Source organism: Coregonus clupeaformis, chromosome 35, assembly GCF_020615455.1.
Source record: "Coregonus clupeaformis isolate EN_2021a chromosome 35, ASM2061545v1, whole genome shotgun sequence".
Classification (NCBI taxonomy): domain Eukaryota; kingdom Metazoa; phylum Chordata; class Actinopteri; order Salmoniformes; family Salmonidae; genus Coregonus; species Coregonus clupeaformis.
In genome coordinates this window covers 12,616,995-12,636,321 of record NC_059226.1, presented here as the reverse complement: position 1 = coordinate 12,636,321, position 19,327 = coordinate 12,616,995, and the positions used below count along the sequence as shown (strand labels likewise).

Sequence of the window (19,327 nt, the reverse complement as noted above, 5' to 3'; positions counted from 1 at the left end):
AAGAGAGGGAATATTGCCAGTACATTTTTGAAAGGTTGTCATTGAAACTTTGAAAGAAGGTGTATTTACATGCACTAAAGTTTGATTTGATTTAGATTTAGTCTAACCTCTACTATTTAAATAGTTTAGTCATCTCTCAAAATTTCTGACGACATGCTACAGTAGTTGGATTTGCCACCGTGTGGACTGTGGTAGTCTCTAGTGGACTTCAAGACAAGTCTCTGTTTGTGTCCCCTGTCAGGTGTGCAGGCCAGTCGAAAGAGGAGTCTAACTCCCCACCCCAGGAGACGGAGGATGGAAGCGACGACCCCAAAGCTGGCACCAGCGTCGCCCCCACCATGTGGCTGGGAGCACAAAATGGCTGGTGGGTAACTAATCACTAAATACCTAGCTAGCGGCGGGAATGTAATACGGGACATCATAGTGATGTTGTTTTCTGGTTGTTTTCTGGTTTTCTAAAAAGGTGAAAAAAAATCATTTTACAACTCTTGACCACTATGTCACAAAAAACGTCATCATGATTTTTTCGCCAAACAGTTTTGCCTGCATATGTCTCCCAACCCATAACCCATAACCCTAACCCATAAAACCCTGTCTCTATCTATGTCCTACCTAACCGTAACATCCTTTCTCCAGGCTTTACGTCCATTCGGCCGTGGCCAACTGGAAGAAGTGTCTCCACTCCATCAAACTGAAGGACTCTGTGCTCAGTCTAGTGTAAGTCCCCCACTACTGACCACTGTCTGCTTTTAGAATGGCCATTTTTACCAGTCCTTGATTGATGTTGTAGTAAATGGGTGCATGTTGCTTTGTGTAACGTTGGCTTGATTGTCTCTGTTTCAGGCATGTGAAGGGTCGTGTGCTGGTGGCTCTGGCAGACGGGACACTGGCTATCTTCCACAGATCTGAGGGTAACGTAAACTTAACCCTAACCTACCTAGTTCTTCTGAGCTCTCACTTATGAGCCTTAACCATTAACTGTTTGTTGTGCTCAAAAAATGACATTCCATGAGAGCAACATAGCAAATTTACTTTTTCTAATCATGATTTAAAGCTTTACATCATTTGTTTATGTGTGTGTGGTGTATCTCTGTATCTCCAGGTGGGCAGTGGGACCTGTCTAACTACCACCTGATGGACCTGGGTAGACCGCACCACTCTATCCGCTGCATGGCCATGGTCCATGACAAGGTGTGGTGTGGCTACAAGAACAAGATCCACGTCATCCAGCCCAAGAGCATGCAGATAGAGGTGGGTCACAGGAGGGGAGGGACTGTTTGTATAGTAGAGGAAGTTGCAAAGTAACCTTTTCTGAGACCTGGAGACTCACGTTAGCTCCCAGACACAATGTCAAGACATTAGCACAGTGGGCTAACACAGTCTTGAGTCTATCTGCAGTTATGTAGCTCAGTTGGTAGAGCATGGCGCTTGCAACGCCAGGGTTGTGGGTTCGTTTCCCGCGGGGGGCCAGTATGAAAATGTATGCACTCACTAACTGTAAGTCACTCTGGATAAGAGCGTCTGCTAAATGACTCAAATGTAAAACAATGTTGGGGAGAGGTCATGTAATGTCGCTCCACATTGATAATATTCTGAAATAAATCAATGTAAATCAATCAACCAATCCTACCTTCTCCACCCTTCACCCCCCTACCCACTCTCCCCCGTCAGAAGTCCTTTGACGCCCACCCTCGCAGGGAGAGCCAGGTGAGGCAGCTGGCGTGGATCGGGGATGGGGTGTGGGTGTCAATCCGTCTGGACTCCACGCTGCGTCTCTACCATGCCCTCACACACCAGCACCTACAGGATGTCGACATCGAACCCTACGTCAGCAAGATGCTGGGTAGGAAGAACCTAAGCTAAACAGCAGGAATGGAGTCAATTTCCATTTTAATTCAGTCAATTCAGAAAGTAAACAAAAATTCCAATTCCAGTTTTCCTCTAAGAGAAAGAGGTGGAATTGGAATTACAGTTTACTTCCTGAATTGACTGAATTGAAATGGAATTGACCCCAACCATGCTATCCAGCTCTGGCTAGGCTGGTGGTCCAAGATCTGTTTGTGTTGTATAGCCAATTTCTATGTTTGTTGTCATATCAAGACAATGACTATAGGAGTTTCCAAGACAGCCCAAACAGATCAGATCTGGGACCAGCAGGCTAAGCTTCGGCCAACTCATTGATAGGACACCATATTATTTGACCCCACTTTAGTCTATTGAGATGCATCCAATGTATGTGTTCTCTCTCTCGCTCTGATTGACAGGTACTGGCAAGCTGGGCTTCTCCTTTGTGCGAATAACAGCCCTTCTGATTGGTGGAAACCGCCTGTGGGTGGGGACTGGGAATGGTGTGGTCATCTCCATACCACTGACAGAGAGTGAGTTTGAGTGGCGCGCACACGTGCTTTAACCCTACCTCTTTGATTCCACTATTCTGTATTTTTGTCTGCTTCTGTATTTTAGTTTCCCTTTCTATACTGAACAAAAATATAAATGCAACAATTTCAAAGGTTTTACTGAGTTACAGTTCATATAAGGAAATCAGTCAATTGAAATAAATAAATTAGGCCCTAATCTATGGATTTCACATGACTGGGAATACAGATATGCATCTGTTGGTCACATATACCTTAAAAATCAAAGTAGGGGCATGGGTCAGAATCTGGTGTGACCACTATTTGCCTCATACAGCGCGAGACATCTCCTTCTCATAGAGTTGATCAGACTGTTGATTTGTGGCCTGTGGAATGTTGTCCCACTCCTCTTCAATGGCTGTGCGAAGTTGCTGGATATTGACGGGAACTGGAACACGCTGTCGTACACGTCGATTCAGAGCATCCCAAACATACTAAATGTATCACGTCTGGTGAGCATGCAGGCCATGGAAGAACTGGGGCATTTTCAGCTTCCAGGAATTGTCTACAGATCCTTGCAACATGGGGCCGTGCGTTATCATGCTGAAACATGAGGTGATGTCGGCGGATGAATGGCACGACAATGGGCCTCAGGATCTCGTCACGGTATATCTGTGCATTTAAATTTCCAGCGATAAAATGCAATTGTGTTTGTTGTCCGTAGCTTATACCTGCCTATATCATAACCCCACCGCCACCACGGGGCACTCTGTTTACAATGTTGACATCAGCAAACCGCTCGCCCAAATTCTCTAAAACGACGTTGGTGGCTTATGGTAGAGAAATGAACATTAAATGGTGGACATTCCTGCAGTCAGCATGCCAATTGCATGCTCCCTCAAAACTTGAGACATCTGTGGCATTGTGTTGTGGGACAAAACTGTTCATTTTAGAGTGGGTTTGTATTGTCCCCAGCACAAGGTGCACCTGTGTAGTGATCATGCTGTTTAATTAGCTTCTTGATATGACACACCTGTCAGGTGGATGGATTATATTGGCAAAGGAGAAATGCTCACTAAAAGGGATGTAGACAAATTTGTGCACAACATTTGAGAGAAATAAGCTTTTTGTGCGTATGGAACATTTCTAGGATCTTTTATTTCACCTCATGAAACATGGGACCAACACTTTACATGTTACGTTTATATTTTTGTTCAGTGTATATTGGTCTGGCTATTTTTCTGTCTTCTCTTATTCCTTGATGGCTTCTCTTGTTTTTTTTTCTCTTTCTCTCTTTCTTTCTATCTATTTTATGGCTGGTATCCCTTTAGTTGTCCTCCCTGTCCTGATTGTCACTCTTGTCAACTCTCTCCTCTCCTCCCTCCCTCTCTCCACTCCTCCTTCTCGCCTCTCCTCCCTCCTTCCCTCCCTTAGCGGTAGTCCTTCATCGGGGACAGCTCCTAGGTCTGAGGGGTAAGTTAGGACTCCCTCTGTCCCACAGTGATGATGTCACATACATCTTCTTACCTCCATCTCGCCTTTATCGCTCTCCAACGTAGGCCTGGTTCAATTTCAATCCACCCTTATTCCCCTAATGTTCACATATCTGATAGACTGGATAGGTGTGAGTAATATAGTGATTGGACAGGAGTAAGTTATAGTATATGGCACTTGTGGAGATCTGAGAGGATTAGATAGCCCTCCAACAGGACAAGCACATGTTCTTTCATAAGGCTGCCTGCCACCTATCCAGTCATTTCAGATCTGTCGACCACAAAGGGGACGAGGTTCTAGGGGCCGAAATGCAACAGGGACAGAAACAGTGGTCCTGTGGTCTAGATCTGATTCAGGGAAATCACTTTTGTTCACGTGTAACTCTGCATGCTATCTTCAGGTGTTGTAAAGTACTGTATATAATGCATTGGCACACATATATGTCGAGTATGGTGTTAATGTATGTATATGTGTGAGTCATATTTGTATGCTATTTGTGTGATGAATGTGGATCATTTCAGCGACTTAGTCAATATATTAGGTAATGGGGTTTTGGGGATGCCTTGTCCCGTCATTATTGCATGTTGATGGCATGTTTTAGTATTGCTACTATTTCAGTATTCAGATTTCTTATTTTTCACCATCTGCAAATTCATAAGTGGATGACCACAGGCTTATTCAGTGGGTTGCCACGTACAGAGAATTGCAGGTAGAAATGTTACAGCCGACAGTTTCCTATTCTGCATGACAGAAGGATGTCTGTTCTATATTACACATTTCTATTTTAAATGCTCTGTAACGATGTAGCCTGCCCATTTGATGGGTCTTATTGGCAAGCCTGCTCTGTGTGTGCTATTGTGATTGGATGGTCTCATGCATCAATGTCCTTGTCCTATTCGCTGGTCTGTCAAATGTCAGCTGTTCTGATTGGCTATTGATTTTACTCTCATCCCGATAGCCAATAAGGTGTCTCCAACGTCGTCCGGCGGCGTGGCTGGGGGTGTGATTCATGTGTATGCGGACGACAACCCAGAGAAAAGCAGCGGCAGCTTCATCCCATACTGCTCCATGGCCCAGGCTCAGCTCTGTTTCCATGGACACAGAGATGCCGTCAAGTTCTTTGTCTCTGTGCCAGGTCAGTTAGTAATCATAATTTGATTTGATTTGATAAAGTCAATCAAAGTAAATAGAGTTTATTATCCCCTTAAACGCATTAAATCACATGTGTAGTTCTTGACTAACTAAACAAGTATACCTACTGTCAATACTCTCAACTTGATGTATTTGAGGACTGTGAGGATGGACCAGGTTGTCAACTGGGCACTAAAATGCAAAAGTGGTTCACAGTGTTTAATTTGTGGGTATCTATTGGTAAGGTCCTTTAGTACTATGTGACAACTGCTGATGTAAAAAGGGTATTATAAATACAATTGAGTGACTGATCTGTTTCTCATTACCTGTTTAAAAAAAAAATATATATACATATATAATATTTAGTTTTTCTGTCAGGCAACGTGTTGGCCACCCTAAATGGTAGTGTGCTGGACAGCCCGTCAGAGGGTCAGGGGTCCTCGGCACAGCCGGAGGCTGAGGCTCAGAGCGTACACAACGTCCTGGTGCTGAGTGGAGGGGAGGGCTACATCGACTTCCGCATCGGTGAGGAAAATCACTCACTCACTCACGCATGCACGCACACACTGCCATATACACGCAAGTCCATGTGGTGCTCTTTTTGAATTCCAAATCGAATTCTACTTGTCTCCAGATTCTCTACCCTTGTTCATTTCACTTTATGGATTTAAAATACCAATCCAATGCTTTTATATGTGTGGATGTGCAGAAACACTTCAGTACAAAGGTGACAGACACAGTTCATGTTCATGCTAACTGACTCTCTCACTTCATCTATGTGTCAGGTGATGGCGAGGACGACGAGACAGAGGAAGGGGAGGTGCCGGGGGGCGCCCCGCAGATGAAGCCTGCCGTGTGCAAAGCCGAGCGGAGCCATATCATCGTGTGGCAGGTGTCCTACGTCCCCGAGTGACACTCCCACCCTCAAGGGTCACCTTGCGTCCCCCTGTCCCCCCTTCTTGCGCCCAGATTATCACCCCCTTCCCCCATCCTAAAACTAACCCACCCTACCCACCCGCTCCTCCCTGCCCCTGTATCTACCCCTGGTCATGATGTAACTATCCCTAGGCTTGGGAACGACCCCTCAGCCCCTGTACGTACTATTACACCCCTTTTAACTATCGATATCCCCCCAAAGACCTTGTAACTACCTATTGCCTTGTAATTATCACTCCCCCAGTCCAGTAACTTTCCAAATACCTTGATTATGACTACCCCCTTCCCCTCCCTCCCTCTGTTTCTTGCCGCTTCTACCAATGTAATTATCTCCCCCCCACCATGAGCCTTTTAACTACCCCGGCCTCCTAACTATCTCCGCTATCCTGTACCTACTCCCTAAGGCCTGGAGTACGTCTTAAATGGCACCCTAGTCCCTATATGGTGCATTACTTTTAATCAGGGCCCATATGGCGCTGGACAAAAGTAATGCACTATATAGGGAATAGGGTGCCATTTCAGACGTACCTGTATTTATTTCCCCTGGAAGTACATCTGTATCTCTCCTGTATTGACCTTTGACTTGTAATGGCCTGCATCTGCCCCCAAGCTACTCCCTGATACCTACAATCACCCCTAACCCCTCCCTTTCTCGCCTTGCCCACCTGCATCTTACCAACAACACAAGTACAGGAACATTAAAGAATACTGCGTAATATAACGCCTCTCCAGAAATTACCCAAGATTTGCAGCAACCAGTAATCCCCAAACTATTTATGGTATGACTTACTAAGACCCTCTCCTCCAATCAGCTTTCAGCTCACTGAACCACGCTGGAAACAGAGACAGCTGATTGGTCAAGAGGGATTCAGAGATGGGCAGCTATTGGTCGGAGTGAGTGACACGGTAACTAGCAGCTCATTGGTGAGTTGAATGTAGAGAGCGAGAGACTGACAGTTGATTGATTGGTTGGTTCAGGGTGATTTTACCTCAGCCAGCTGTTAGTTAGAAGGTGAGGAGACGTTGTTGAATGTACTGGGAAAAAACAAGATCAGTCTTGAATGCATTGGCCTGTAAATACAGTGAAGTTTGATCAGGAGGTGTGCAGACTCAGGGTGCATCCCAAATGGCACCCAATGCCCTTTATAATGCACTACTTTTGACCAGAGCCCTATGGTTCCTTGTAATAGTAGTGTACTATATAGGGAATAGGATGCCGTTTGGGATACAAATGTAGTTAAAATCATGGGGGATGACTGAGCCAGTAAATCAGGTGTAGTGGAGTGAAGAGAAACTCTTGTTTTGGCATCAGAGGATGAACTGGGATTTTAATTGTTCCACGTTAGAAGCAAGTTTCCAGACAGCCTTATGGACATAGATTGGCCGTGTTTGAATATGTGATGTGGGTCAATTGTGACTGACGGATTGATCTACAAATAATAATGAGGAGTTATTTATGATGTAATGTGATTTGTAGATCAGTCAGTCGGTTGCACTGTCGATCAAACCCAAACTCTCCTGTAGAGAAAATGGACAGGTAAAGAGGCTGAGTTCTATTTCGGCCTTTGTAAAAACCTATCTAGTCCTCTCAGGTCTGTGAACACCAAAGGGGTAAGGGGAAAGACGAGGCTAGGGACCGAAATGTAACCGTGCCAAATAGTGGAAGGAGAGAGAGAGCCAGGCATATCCTCGAGCTGTGAGCTGATTGGTTCATAACTGATTCATCAACCGCCCACTCTACTCTGATTCGCTGTTCCCAGACTGACATTTGGACAGTGAGGTTTGTGCATGGTCGCCTGTTTTGAGTGACAGCTGTCATTGAGGATTCTGTAACTCTCCAGACATGCCCAAGGCCCCTCCCCCTCTTGTTCAGTGTGTAACTCATATGTTGATCTCTTTATCTGTGTGGATTAAATATTAAACCTATTTGTGCGCTGAAAACCAGAGGCCATGTTGTCTGTCGTTCTCTTCTCTGTTGGTTGACTTATTTTAAACCTTTTTTTAGTGATCTTTTTTTTATTTGACTTTTTGAATTAAGACCAGGATTCAATCTGATTGCAAGGCCAACCTATGCAGCATATAAAGGTAATTTCCGATTGTCGTTTGCCGTGAATGCGGTCACCGCGAACGCGGGAACATTACCTTTAGAAGGTGCATAGCCGACAAAACGCGATCGGATTAAGGACTCGATTTAATCTGTATCACAGATTGTGTGATTGAAATTTTAAAGTAATTTCCGATTGCGCCGACATACAGTATGCAGCGTTTACTGTGAATGCGGTCTCCGCTAACGCGGGAACATTGCCTTTAAATTTCAATTACGCTGTAGCGCCGAACTTCCGCGATACAGATTGAATTGAAGGTGTACAAATAATGTATGAAATGGCATCCTGTGAGACCAAACCCACTTTAAGGACAGTGGTTCAGATTCGGAAGAGTGAAGCTCAAGTCCATTTGGAACATACCCTGTCAACTTTAGGCACCTCTAACAAATCAAATCAAATCCAATTTTATTTGTCACATTCGCCAAATACAACAGGTGTAGACCTTACCGTGAAATGCTTACTTACAAGCCCTTAACCAACAATGCAGTTCAAGAATGAGTTCAGAAAATATTTACTAACAATTGTTGGAAAAATTACTTGTGTCATGCACAAAGTAGATGTCCTAACCGACTTGCTAAAACTATAGTTTGTTAACAAGAAATTTGTGGAGTGGTTGAAAAACGAGTTTTAATGACTCCAACCTAAGTGTATGGAAACTTCCGACTTCAGCTGTATATCGGCTTCAGAATATTAGGGATGAATGAATGAAAGCCATCTAAATATATGCATATTCGTCTCCGTTTCAGCACCAATTGGTAGATTTAAAAATACTCTGATCTTGTACACTGAACAAAAATATGAACGCAACATGCAACAGTTTCAAAGATTTTACTGAGTTACAGTTCATATAAGGAAATCAGTCAATTGAAATAAATTAATTAGGCCCTAATCTATGAATTTCACATGACTGGTCACAGATACCTTTAAAAAAAAAGTAGGGGCGTGGATCAGAAAACCAGTCAGTATCTGGTGTGACCACATCTCAAGCAGCGTGACACATCTCCTTCGCATAGAGTTGATCAGGCTGTTGAATGTGGCCTGTGGAATGTTGTCCCACCCCTCTTGAATGGCTGTGCAAAGTTGCTGGATATTAGTGGGAACTGGAATACGCTGTCGTACACGTTGATCCAGAGCATCCCAAACATGCTCAAATGGTGACATGTCTGGTGAGTATGCAGGCCATGGAAGAACATTTTCCGCTTCCAGGAATTATGTACGTGACGTTGGGCCGTGCATTATCATGCTGAAACATGAGGTGATGGCGGCGGATGAATGGCACGACAATGGGCCTCAGGATCTTGTTGCGGTATCTCTGTGCATTCAAATTGCCATCGCTAAAATGCAATTGTGTTCGTTGTCTGTAGCTTATGCCTGCCCATACCATAACCCCGTCGCCACCATGGGGCACTCTGTTCACATCAGCAAAAACGCTCGTCCACACGACACCATACACGTGTGGTATCTTCCCAGCAGTTGAAACCGGGATTCATCTGTGAAAAGCACACTTCTCCAGCGTGCCAGTGGCTGTCGAAAGTGAGCATTTGCCCACTGAAGTCGGTTACGACACCAAACTGCTGTCAAGACCCTGGTGAGGACGACGAGCACGCAGATGAGCTTCCTTGAGATGGTTTTTGAGAGTTTGTGCAGAAATTCTTTGGTTGTGCAAACCCACTGTTTCATCAGCTGCCTGGGTGGCTGGTCTCAGATGATCCCACAGGCATAGCCGTGGGAAGTTGGGTGCTGAGGGTGCTGCAGCACACCCTGAAAATCAGAATATTAGTTTTTTCTTCTTTTTAATCACGAAAGTAGTGCACTGGCCTTTACTAGCAGACTGATAGACATCTGTAGTGCTTTGGCATCATCTCTGCTTTGGCATAAAAGGCAGTTGTATAATTAAGAACAGTATCTTGCAGGATTCAATTGTTGGAATTGTAAGAGTTGTTGCCCTGTCCCTTTCTCTGTGATTGTCATTCTAATGGAATCCAGAAACAACGAAACCCTGTCCTCAAACATTTACATCAAAAGGTGCAAATTTATGGACACAAAATATCCACATCAAATTAAATATTTTTCTTGATCAAATAACATGGAAAACAACCACTTTTTGTGTAGTATTAATTTACCATCCTTAAAAACCACTTAATGTAAATGTACATTACTGTTTTGTACATAGGCTGGTCATCTAGGTTTGTACCTGTAGACTTTATCACCATGAAGAAAAACAATGCACAATACAGTAATTGAGCACATTCAGACATCAAGTGGTTTGTGATGGTGGTGTGATGATGTGACTCAGTTGGTATAGCATGGCACTTGCAATGCTAGGGTTGTGGGTTTGATTCCCACGGGGGACCAGTATGAAAATATATGCACTCACTACTGGAAGTTGCTCTGGATAAGAGCGTTTACTAATATGGAAAAGGAATGAATAGACCATTTCAGTTTTCACATAGAAATAAGTTGCATTTGCAAAGTATTTCAAGAAATTGGAAAACATAGTGTATCCAGATCCCTTGACTTTTTCCACATTTTGTTACTTTACAGCCTTATTCTAAAATTGATTAAATCATCAATCTACACACAATATCCCATAATGACAAAGCAAAAACTGGTTTTTAGAAATGTTTTCCAAAAAATAATAATGAAATATCAGTATTCAGACCCTTTACTCAGTACTTTGTTGACGCATCTTTGGCAGCGATTACAGCCTCGAGTCTTCTTGGTTATGACGCTACAAGCTTGGCACACCTGTATTTGGGGAGTTTCTCCCATTCTTCTCTGCAGATCTTCTCAAGCTCTGTCAGGTCGGATGGGGAGTGTCGCTGCACAGCTATTTTCAGGTCTCTCCAAAGATGTTAGATCGGGTTCAAGTCCAGGCTCTGGCTGTGCCACTCAAGGACATTCAGAAACTTGTCCCAAAGCCACTCCTGTGTTGTCTTAGCTGTGTGCTTAGGGTATTTGTCCTGTTGGAAGGTGAACCTTTGCCCCAGTCTGAGGTCCTTAGCGCTCTAGAGCAGGTTTTCATCAAGGATCTCTCTATACTTTGCTCCATTTGCCTTTTGGCAAACTCCAAGCCAGCTTCCATCTGGCCACTACCATAAAGGCCTGATTGGTGGAGTGCTGCAGAGATGGTTGTCCTTCTGGGAGGTTCTCCCATCTCCACAGAGGAACTCTGGAGTCGGTCAGAGTGACCATCAGGTTCTTGGTCACCTCCCTGACCAAGGCCCTTCTCCCCCGATTGCTCAGTTTGGCCGGGCGGCCAGCTCTAGGAAGAGTCTTGGTGGTTCCAAACTTATTCCATTTAAGAATGATGGCCTCTGTGATCTTGGGGACCTTCATTGCTGCAGAAATGTTTTGGTACCCTTCCCCAGATCTGTGCTTCGACACAATCCTGTCTCGGAGCTCTACGGACAATTCCTTCAACCACAGGTGGACTCCAATCAAGTTGTAGAAACATCTCAAGGATGATCAATGGAAACAGGATGCACCTGAGCTCAATTTCGAGCCTCATAGCAAAGGGTCTGAATACTTATGTAAATAAGCTATTTTTGTTGTAATTTGTAATAACTTTACAAAAATGTCTAAAAACCTGTTTTCGCGTTGTCATTATGGGGTATTGTGTGTAGCTTGATGAGGGATCTGGGGGTCTGAATGCTTTCCGAATGCACTCAATCAAGCAAGTATTTTTATATTCCACAAGTATTATCAGATTAACTGTTTTGTATAGATAATAATCAGACAGGTTACAAATGCTGGTAAACACTCAAATACATTTAGTTAAAATGTTTTCACAAAAGTGGTACTCTGGGGGGCCTTTACTAGTCCTGTATTAGCGGACCAATATAGACATCTTCAGCGCGGGCAAAAAAATGTGCAGCACCCCCAAACTACTTCCCGCGGTGAAGTAGCTGGATATGGCGGTCCTGGGCTGGCGTGGTTACATGTGGTCTGCAGTTGTGAGGCCGGTTGGACGTACTGCCAAATTCTCTAAAACGAGGTTGGAGGCAGCTTACGATAGAGAAATGAACATTCAATTATCTGGCAACAGCTCTGGTGGATTTTCCTGCAGTGAGCATGCCAATTGCCCGCTCAAAACTTGAGACATCTGTGCCATTATGTTGTATGACAAAACTGCACATTTTAGAGTGGCCTTTTATTGACCCCAGCACAAAGTGCACCTGTGTAATAATCATGCTGTCTAATTATCTTCTTGATATGCCACGCCTGTCAGGTGGATGGATTATCTTGGAAAAGGATAAATGCTCAATAACAGGGATGTAAACAAATGTGTGCCCAACATTTGAGAGAAATAAGCTTTTTGCGCATATGGAAATTTTCTGGGATCTTTTATTTCAGCTCATGAAACATGGGTCCAACACAGAAATATGGGCCGTATGATGCATTTAGCATCATATGATGCATTTTGCATCATACGGGCCAGATTTCTGTATTTTCAAAGTTAGATATATTGAAAACTTGATTGCTGACATGCAAAACCTTTTGGGACTAGATCAACAATGGACTAATTAAACAAATACCAAAACTTAGTTTTTCAGTGGAGTTTTCCTTTAAGTTCAAGGTCAGAATAAGCAGAGAGAAAAGTGCATAAAAAGTGAATTACGTTCCATTTAAGCGCGCTTAACTCGGATCGGATCCGGGCCCTACGTCCTTTGCACAGCTGGGTTGTACAATATTTGCACATTATTATTAAAAAAATTATTCAAGCTCTGTCAAGTTGGTTGTTGATCATTGCTAGACAGATATTTTCAAGTCTTGCCATATATTTTCAAGCTGATTTAAGTCAAAACTATAACTAGGCCACTCAGGAACATTCAACGTCGTCTTGGTAAGCAACTCCAGTGTATATTTGGCCTTGTGTTTTAGGTTATTGTCCTGCTGAAAGGTGACGGTTTCCCAGTGTCTGTTGGAAAGCAGACAACCAGGTTTTGCTCTAGGATTTTGCCTGTGCTTAACTCTGTTCTGTTTATTTTATCCTAAAAAAACTCCCCAGTCCATGCAACTTGTGTGACTTGTTTAGCAAGTCTTTACTCCTGAACTTATTTAAGCTTGACTCAAAAAAATTCAGCTTTTAAAATATTAATAAATAAAAATATTAAAACATAATTCCACTTTGACATTATGGGGTATTGTGTGTAGGCTAGTGACACAATCTCAATTTACTTCATTTTAAATTCAGGCTGTAACAACAAAATGTGGAAAAGGGGGTGTGAATACTTTCTGAAGGCAATGGAGTTGCTTACCAAGACAACATTGAATGTTCCTGAGTGGTCTAGTTACAGTTTTCACTTAAATCAGCTTGAAAATCTATGGCAGGACTTGAAAATAGCTGTCTAGCAATGATCAACAACCAACTTGACAGTGCTTGAAGAATTTAAGATTAATGTGCAAATATTGTACAATCCAGGTGTGCAAAGCTCTGAGACTTACCCAGAAAGACTAATCGCTGCCAAAGGTGATTCTAACATGTATTGACTCAGGGGGATGAATACTTATCCAAGATATATTAGTGTTGTATTTTTCATGAATATCTGTATATATGTTAGAATTTCTCTTTCACTTTGACAGAGTATTTTGTGTAGACCGTTGTCAAAAGAAAAAGACAAATCCATTTTAATCCCACCTAGAAAAACAAAACGTGGAAAAAGTCAAGGGGTGTGAATAGTTTCTGAAGTCACTTGGGTGGTCTACAAGTGGTGTGTGTGTCACTCATAGATCCAGTATCCTCCCAGCACTGTAGCTCATTCTGCCTGAACCACAGAGAGATCTCCCTCTGAGCGCTCTCTACAGAGTCACTGCCATGGATCACGTTCCTACAACACAGAAAGTAGAAAGTCAGACACATATAGACAGACAAGATATCATTTCATTGTCACTGATTATAAACACACACACAACACACTTTACCTGCCCACTTCCACACAGTAGTCTCCTCTGATGGTTCCTGGTAGGGAGTCTGCAGGGTTGGTCTCTCCCAGCATCTTGCGAGACATCTTCACCACATCCAGACCTTGCCACACCTAAACACATACATACACACCAGGATGAACAATTGCACAACTAGGGATGTGCACATTAACCTGGATAACCAGTAAAATTGTGTAAACCAGCTATTTTTATAGAATATGTAAAATGTCTTGAGAGGGAGAGAGGGTAGCTGTGTATGTAGTAGTATGCATGCTATCTCACCATGGCAACGATGGGTCCAGAGCTCATGTAGCGCACCAGTCCATTGAAGAAGGGTTTGTCTCTCAGGTCCCAGTAGTGCTCTCTCACGAGGTCCTCGGACGCCTGGCGAACACACCCACATCACATCAGAGAAAGATCGAACACAGACAGTATATCATAAGCCCCTTTCACAAACCACATTTTATTTAAATATATTTTACAAGATTTCTCCAGTGACCCCCTTCAAACTGCTCTGGAAAGGCTGGATATTGCCTGTTTGTTTTGAAAAGATGGCGTACACGTGTTTTAAACTATGTTAATAAACCGTCTAATGAAGTGGTTCCTCCTCCTCCCTGTGTGTGTTTGGTGGACGTGCATCATGGTGCGTGTTCCTACCTGCACTAGTTTCATTCCCACCAATCTGAAGCCCTTTTTCTCAAAGCGTTGGATGATCTCTCCCACCAGCCTCCGGTGCACACCGTCCGGTTTCACAGCTATGAAGCTGTGCTCGTTGACGCCCGTCCAACCTAGGGTGAAAGCATGATCATCATGTCCAGTCCCAAATCAACCCCTAGCCCATGACACTTGTTGATTGGTCATACCTCGTAGATTTGAAATAAGCGGCTGGGTGTGTGAGCAATATGGTGGAAACTCCACCTAGCCTGCTGAATATGGCAAATGTACAAATCTGTTAGGGTGGCAGGTAGCCTAGCAGTTAGAGCGTAGGGTCAGCAACTGAAAGGTTGCTGGTTGGAATACCCAAGCTGATAATGTTCTGTCTATGTGCCCTTGAGCAAGGCACTTAACCCTAAGTTGCTCCAGGGACGCCGTACTACTATGGCTAACCCTGTAAAACAACAACTTTCACTGCACCTATCCGGTGTATTTATAACAATCATGTGTGATAAACCTAATATCAGTCCAAGCAAGTACAAGCAATACAAGATCACATCTATGATATGACTATTACTACAATATCTCATGGCCAATTTAATATGCTAAATGGCATATTATATTATTATTATTAATATGTTCTAGAGAGGATTTAGTTATCTGTTGAGCTGAGCAGGTGTCGTATTACACCCACCCCCACCCACATCTTCCATAAAGTAAGTGTTGCTTGTAAAGCATACATTTTGGCTTGCGTGAAATATGAAATAGCACATTACATTTTAGTCATTTAGCAGACGCTCTTATCCATAGCGACTTACAGTTAGTGAGTGCATACATTTTCATACTGCCCCCCCCGTGGGTAACGAACCCACAACCCTGGCGTTGCAAGTGCCATGCTCTACCAACTGAGCTACAGGAATTCAGATTCCTCAATTCGTGCCTGTTTTGCCACCAAATCCTCTAGTTTTTCCTGCTGAACAGGCAATGACCGTTTTACTCCGTCCCATATCATAGACTCGCATGAGCCGAGGTGCTCGTGTGAGTGCGACCAACCAATCAGATTGCTAGCGTCACCGGCGCCTGGATCCCTAGTTACCACAACCACAAAGTCATAAACCCCGCCCATTTCGACAATTTATCTTCTTAAAATATGATTACATAACCCTAACTTTAGCCACACTACTAACCTTATGTCAAAAAGCAAGTTGACCAAAAAACAAATTTTTGTTTTCATCAATTATTTTGATATAGGCCTAGCCAATTTTGACTTTGTGGCAACTAGTGAAACCGGATACAATGTCCGTGATGGAATTATTTGAACTGTTACAGCAAAGATTATGGATATACTGACAAAATACATGTCTCTCCGCCCTAACAATGGGAGTCGTTGTCCACAAAGAGGTACAGCGGGCTGTCTAGCTGCCGCCTATCCTTTCTTTGGATTGGTGGATACATCTCATTATTGTAATATTCTCTTGAATATTCGATGAGGGTTGTCGACGTCAACCGCCTGTATTCAATAGAGAGATGCTATGCTACTAGCCTCATACATGAATATGCATAGCCATCTCGAGACAACTCCGAGTGTTTTTTCTCAAAATTGCCGGGATGTCACGTGTCCTACTTATATCAGTACACTCGTAACAACTTGTGCATTACAAAACTTATATTCGACCAAATAAGCCATTCATTTTTTTGTTGACCAAATTCGACACTCATTGACCGCCATACAAAAAACTCATTGCTTGGTGGGTGAAACACCACCACCTGCTGGAGGGAGACAGATTTTCCGCCGAGTTGGGCCTGGCCTCTCTCTTTCTATCTGGGTACAGCTGGCACGATCACGTGATCAGTGCAGGTTTTGGTGAAAGTGTTTATCGTTTTCCACTAGTTACCACAGCCACAAAGTCAAAATTAGCTATACCATAAATTAATGAAAACAAAAATATGCTTTTTGGTTTTAATTTAACGTTAGGCATAAGGTTAGCAGTGTGGTTAAGGGTTATGTTTACAATCACATTTTCAGAAGATAAATTAAAGAAATGGGCGGGGTTTATGACTTTGTGGCTGTGGTAACTAGTGACGACCCGTTTGCTCTGTTACTTGTGGTGCTGTCAAGACAACTGGGAACTCGGGAAAAAACGAGGTGAAATCATGACCTCCGTGATCTTCAGGTCGAAAATTATTTTTCCCAGTCGGAGCTCGTTTTCTTTCGAACCCAGTTGTTGTGAACGCGGCATTAGAACTCCGTAGCGTTGACATAGGAAAACACTATCAAGACAACTTCCAGTGACGATAAATAGGCTATCTACGTGTTTGAATGGTAATGTAGCCTATGAAAAAGTTAATCTTACAGCGGCTATGATTAAAACCGGCTTGAACTTCTACCCTGGCCCTCCAATATTAGCAACTCACGAAACTGCAATCACACAAATGTCACAAGGCAAGAGTCCCCCTCCATTCGCAAAATAACTCTGACCCTTCTGCTCCGTTCATAATTTGTAGGCCTACAGTGTCAGGTGGCAACTTGAAAGACTATAGCTACTAGTACTAATCACTACCGCCAGTCTGCTGCAAGCAAACAACTATCGAACATATGCAATGCATTAATTTCAATCAACAATATAAAATTGAGGAAATGTCATAAAACCGAAATAAGTGTCACCAACCTGTCTGGAAAACAGTTGCCAATATAGTCAAGAGGAAAATCATCGCTGCATCATCCATGGGGAAGAAGTGAAAAGAGAGAGGAAAAGTCCTATACCTTCAGTGGAAAGGAAACGCTCATGTATATTCGGAATGCAGCCAGGAAGTAGGGCGCGAACGCGCACTATGGGGAGTGATTCAGGCCAGAATTCAGCCTAGTGAAGCTACTGATACATTTCAACAAGTCACCTAACATCTTCCTAGCTCCATAAGATACCACCATGCCTTAACATGGACTGTCAATGGAGACAAGGGCTGCAGTCCAAACATGTCAATTTGACGTAGTGTCAGTTTCCTTGTAAATTTATTATGAAAGAACACCTACATTATTTTTTTCATTGCCAGAGTAATCTAATCAATTTAATTTGTCGATTTAGCTAAAATATGCATATAATCTCTATAAAAAAAATATATGTCTAGTTGATTTGCAGCCAGCCACCATTACTGTGTAAATATGCCTATTTCCCTCCACAGATTTCCTATGGGATTAAGGTCTGGAGACTGGCTAGGCCACTCCAGGACCTTAATGTGCTTCTTCTTGAGCCACTCCTTTGTTGCCTTGGCTGTGTGTTTTGGGTCATTGTCATGCTGGAATACCCAGCCACGACCCATTTTCAATGCCCTGACTGAGGGAAGGAGGTTCTCACCCAAGATTTGACGGTACATGGCCCCGTCCATCGTCCCTTTGATGCAGTGAAGTTGTCCTGTCCCCTTAGCAGAAAAACACCCCCAAAGCATAATGTTTCCACCTCCATGTTTGACGGTGGGGATGGTGTTCTTGGGGTCATAGGCAGCATTGCTCCTCCTCCAAACACGGCGAGTTGAGTTGATGCCAAAGAGCTCCATTTTGGTCTCATCTGACCACAACACTTTTACCTAGTTCTCATTTGAATCATTCAGATGGCAAACTTCAGACGGGCACGTATATACAGGTAAAAGTCAGTAAATTAGAATATTTTGAAAAACTTGATTTATTTCAGTAATTGCATTCAAAAGGTGTAACTTGTACATTATATTTATTCATTGCACACAGACTGATGCATTCAAATGTTTATTTCATTTAATTTTGATGATTTGAAGTGGCAACAAATGAAAATCCAAAATTCCGTGTGTCACAAAATTAGAATATTGTGTAAGGGTTACATTTTGAAGACACCTGGTGCCACAAACTAATCAGCTGATTAACTCAAAACACCTGCAAAGGGCTTTAAATGGTCTCTCAGTCCAGTTCTGAAGCCTACACAAACATGGGGAAGACTTCAGATTTGACAGCTGTCCAAAAGGCGACCATCGACACATTGCACAAGGAGGGAAAGACACAAAAGGTTATTGCAGAAGAGGCTGGCTGTTCTCAGAGCTCTGTGTCCAAACACATTAATAGAGAGGCAAAGGGAAGGAAAAACTGTGGTCAGAAAAAGTGTACAAGCGATAGGGATCACCGCGCCCTAGTCAAGATTGTGAAAAAAACCCATTCAAAAATGTGGGGGAGATTCACAAGGAGTGGACAGCTGCTGGAGTCAGGGCTTCAAGATCCACCACCAAGAGACGCTTGAAAGACATGGGTTTCAACTGCCGCATACCTCGTGTCAAGCCACTGTTGACCAAGAAACAGCGCGAAAGCGTCTCACCTGGGCTAAGGAAAAAAGAGCTGGACTGCTGCTGAGTGGTCTAAAGTCATGTTTTCTGACGAAAGCAAATTTTGCATTTCCTTTGGAAATCGAGGTCCCAGAGTCTGGAGGAAGACAGGAGAGGCACAGGATCCACGTTGCCTGAAGTCTAGTGTAAAGTTTCCACCATCAGTGATGGTTTGGGGTGCCATGTCATCTGCTGGTGTCGGTCCACTCTGTTTCCTGAGATCCAGGGTCAACGCAGCCGTCTACCAGCAAGTTTTAGAGCACTTCATGCTTCCTGCTGCTGACCTGCTCTATGGAGATGGAGATTTCAGGTTCCAACAGGACTTGGCGCCTGCACACAGCGCAAAATCTACCCGTGCCTGGTTTACGGACCATGGTATTTCTGTTC

General features: G+C 43.4%; 1 protein-coding gene and 1 pseudogene across 12 annotated transcripts in view; one reads left to right on the top strand and one right to left on the bottom strand.

Annotated features, from left to right (window-relative positions):
• Positions 1–7,861, top strand: part of LOC121550276 (C-Jun-amino-terminal kinase-interacting protein 3-like) — a 75,606-nt gene extending 67,745 nt beyond the window's left edge. For 10 of the 12 annotated variants that reach the window (XM_045210817.1, XM_045210828.1, XM_041862465.2 and 7 more), the window contains 10 exons: positions 242–364; positions 637–717; positions 844–911; positions 1,103–1,251; positions 1,672–1,843; positions 2,265–2,378; positions 3,789–3,827; positions 4,807–4,983; positions 5,358–5,504; positions 5,765–7,861. In XM_045210817.1, coding sequence (XP_045066752.1) covers positions 242–364; positions 637–717; positions 844–911; positions 1,103–1,251; positions 1,672–1,843; positions 2,265–2,378; positions 3,789–3,827; positions 4,807–4,983; positions 5,358–5,504; positions 5,765–5,892 — 1,198 coding nt within the window. In that variant the 3' untranslated portion in view covers positions 5,893–7,861. The remainder of the gene's footprint in view (positions 1–241; positions 365–636; positions 718–843; positions 912–1,102; positions 1,252–1,671; positions 1,844–2,264; positions 2,379–3,788; positions 3,828–4,806; positions 4,984–5,357; positions 5,505–5,764) is intronic. The other 2 variants (XM_045210819.1, XM_045210826.1) reach the window with 2 other exon arrangements.
• Positions 7,862–13,477: 5,616 nt separating this feature from the next.
• On the bottom strand, positions 13,478–17,422 carry LOC121550273 (annotated as a pseudogene).
• Between the last annotated feature and the right edge of the window lie 1,905 nt (positions 17,423–19,327).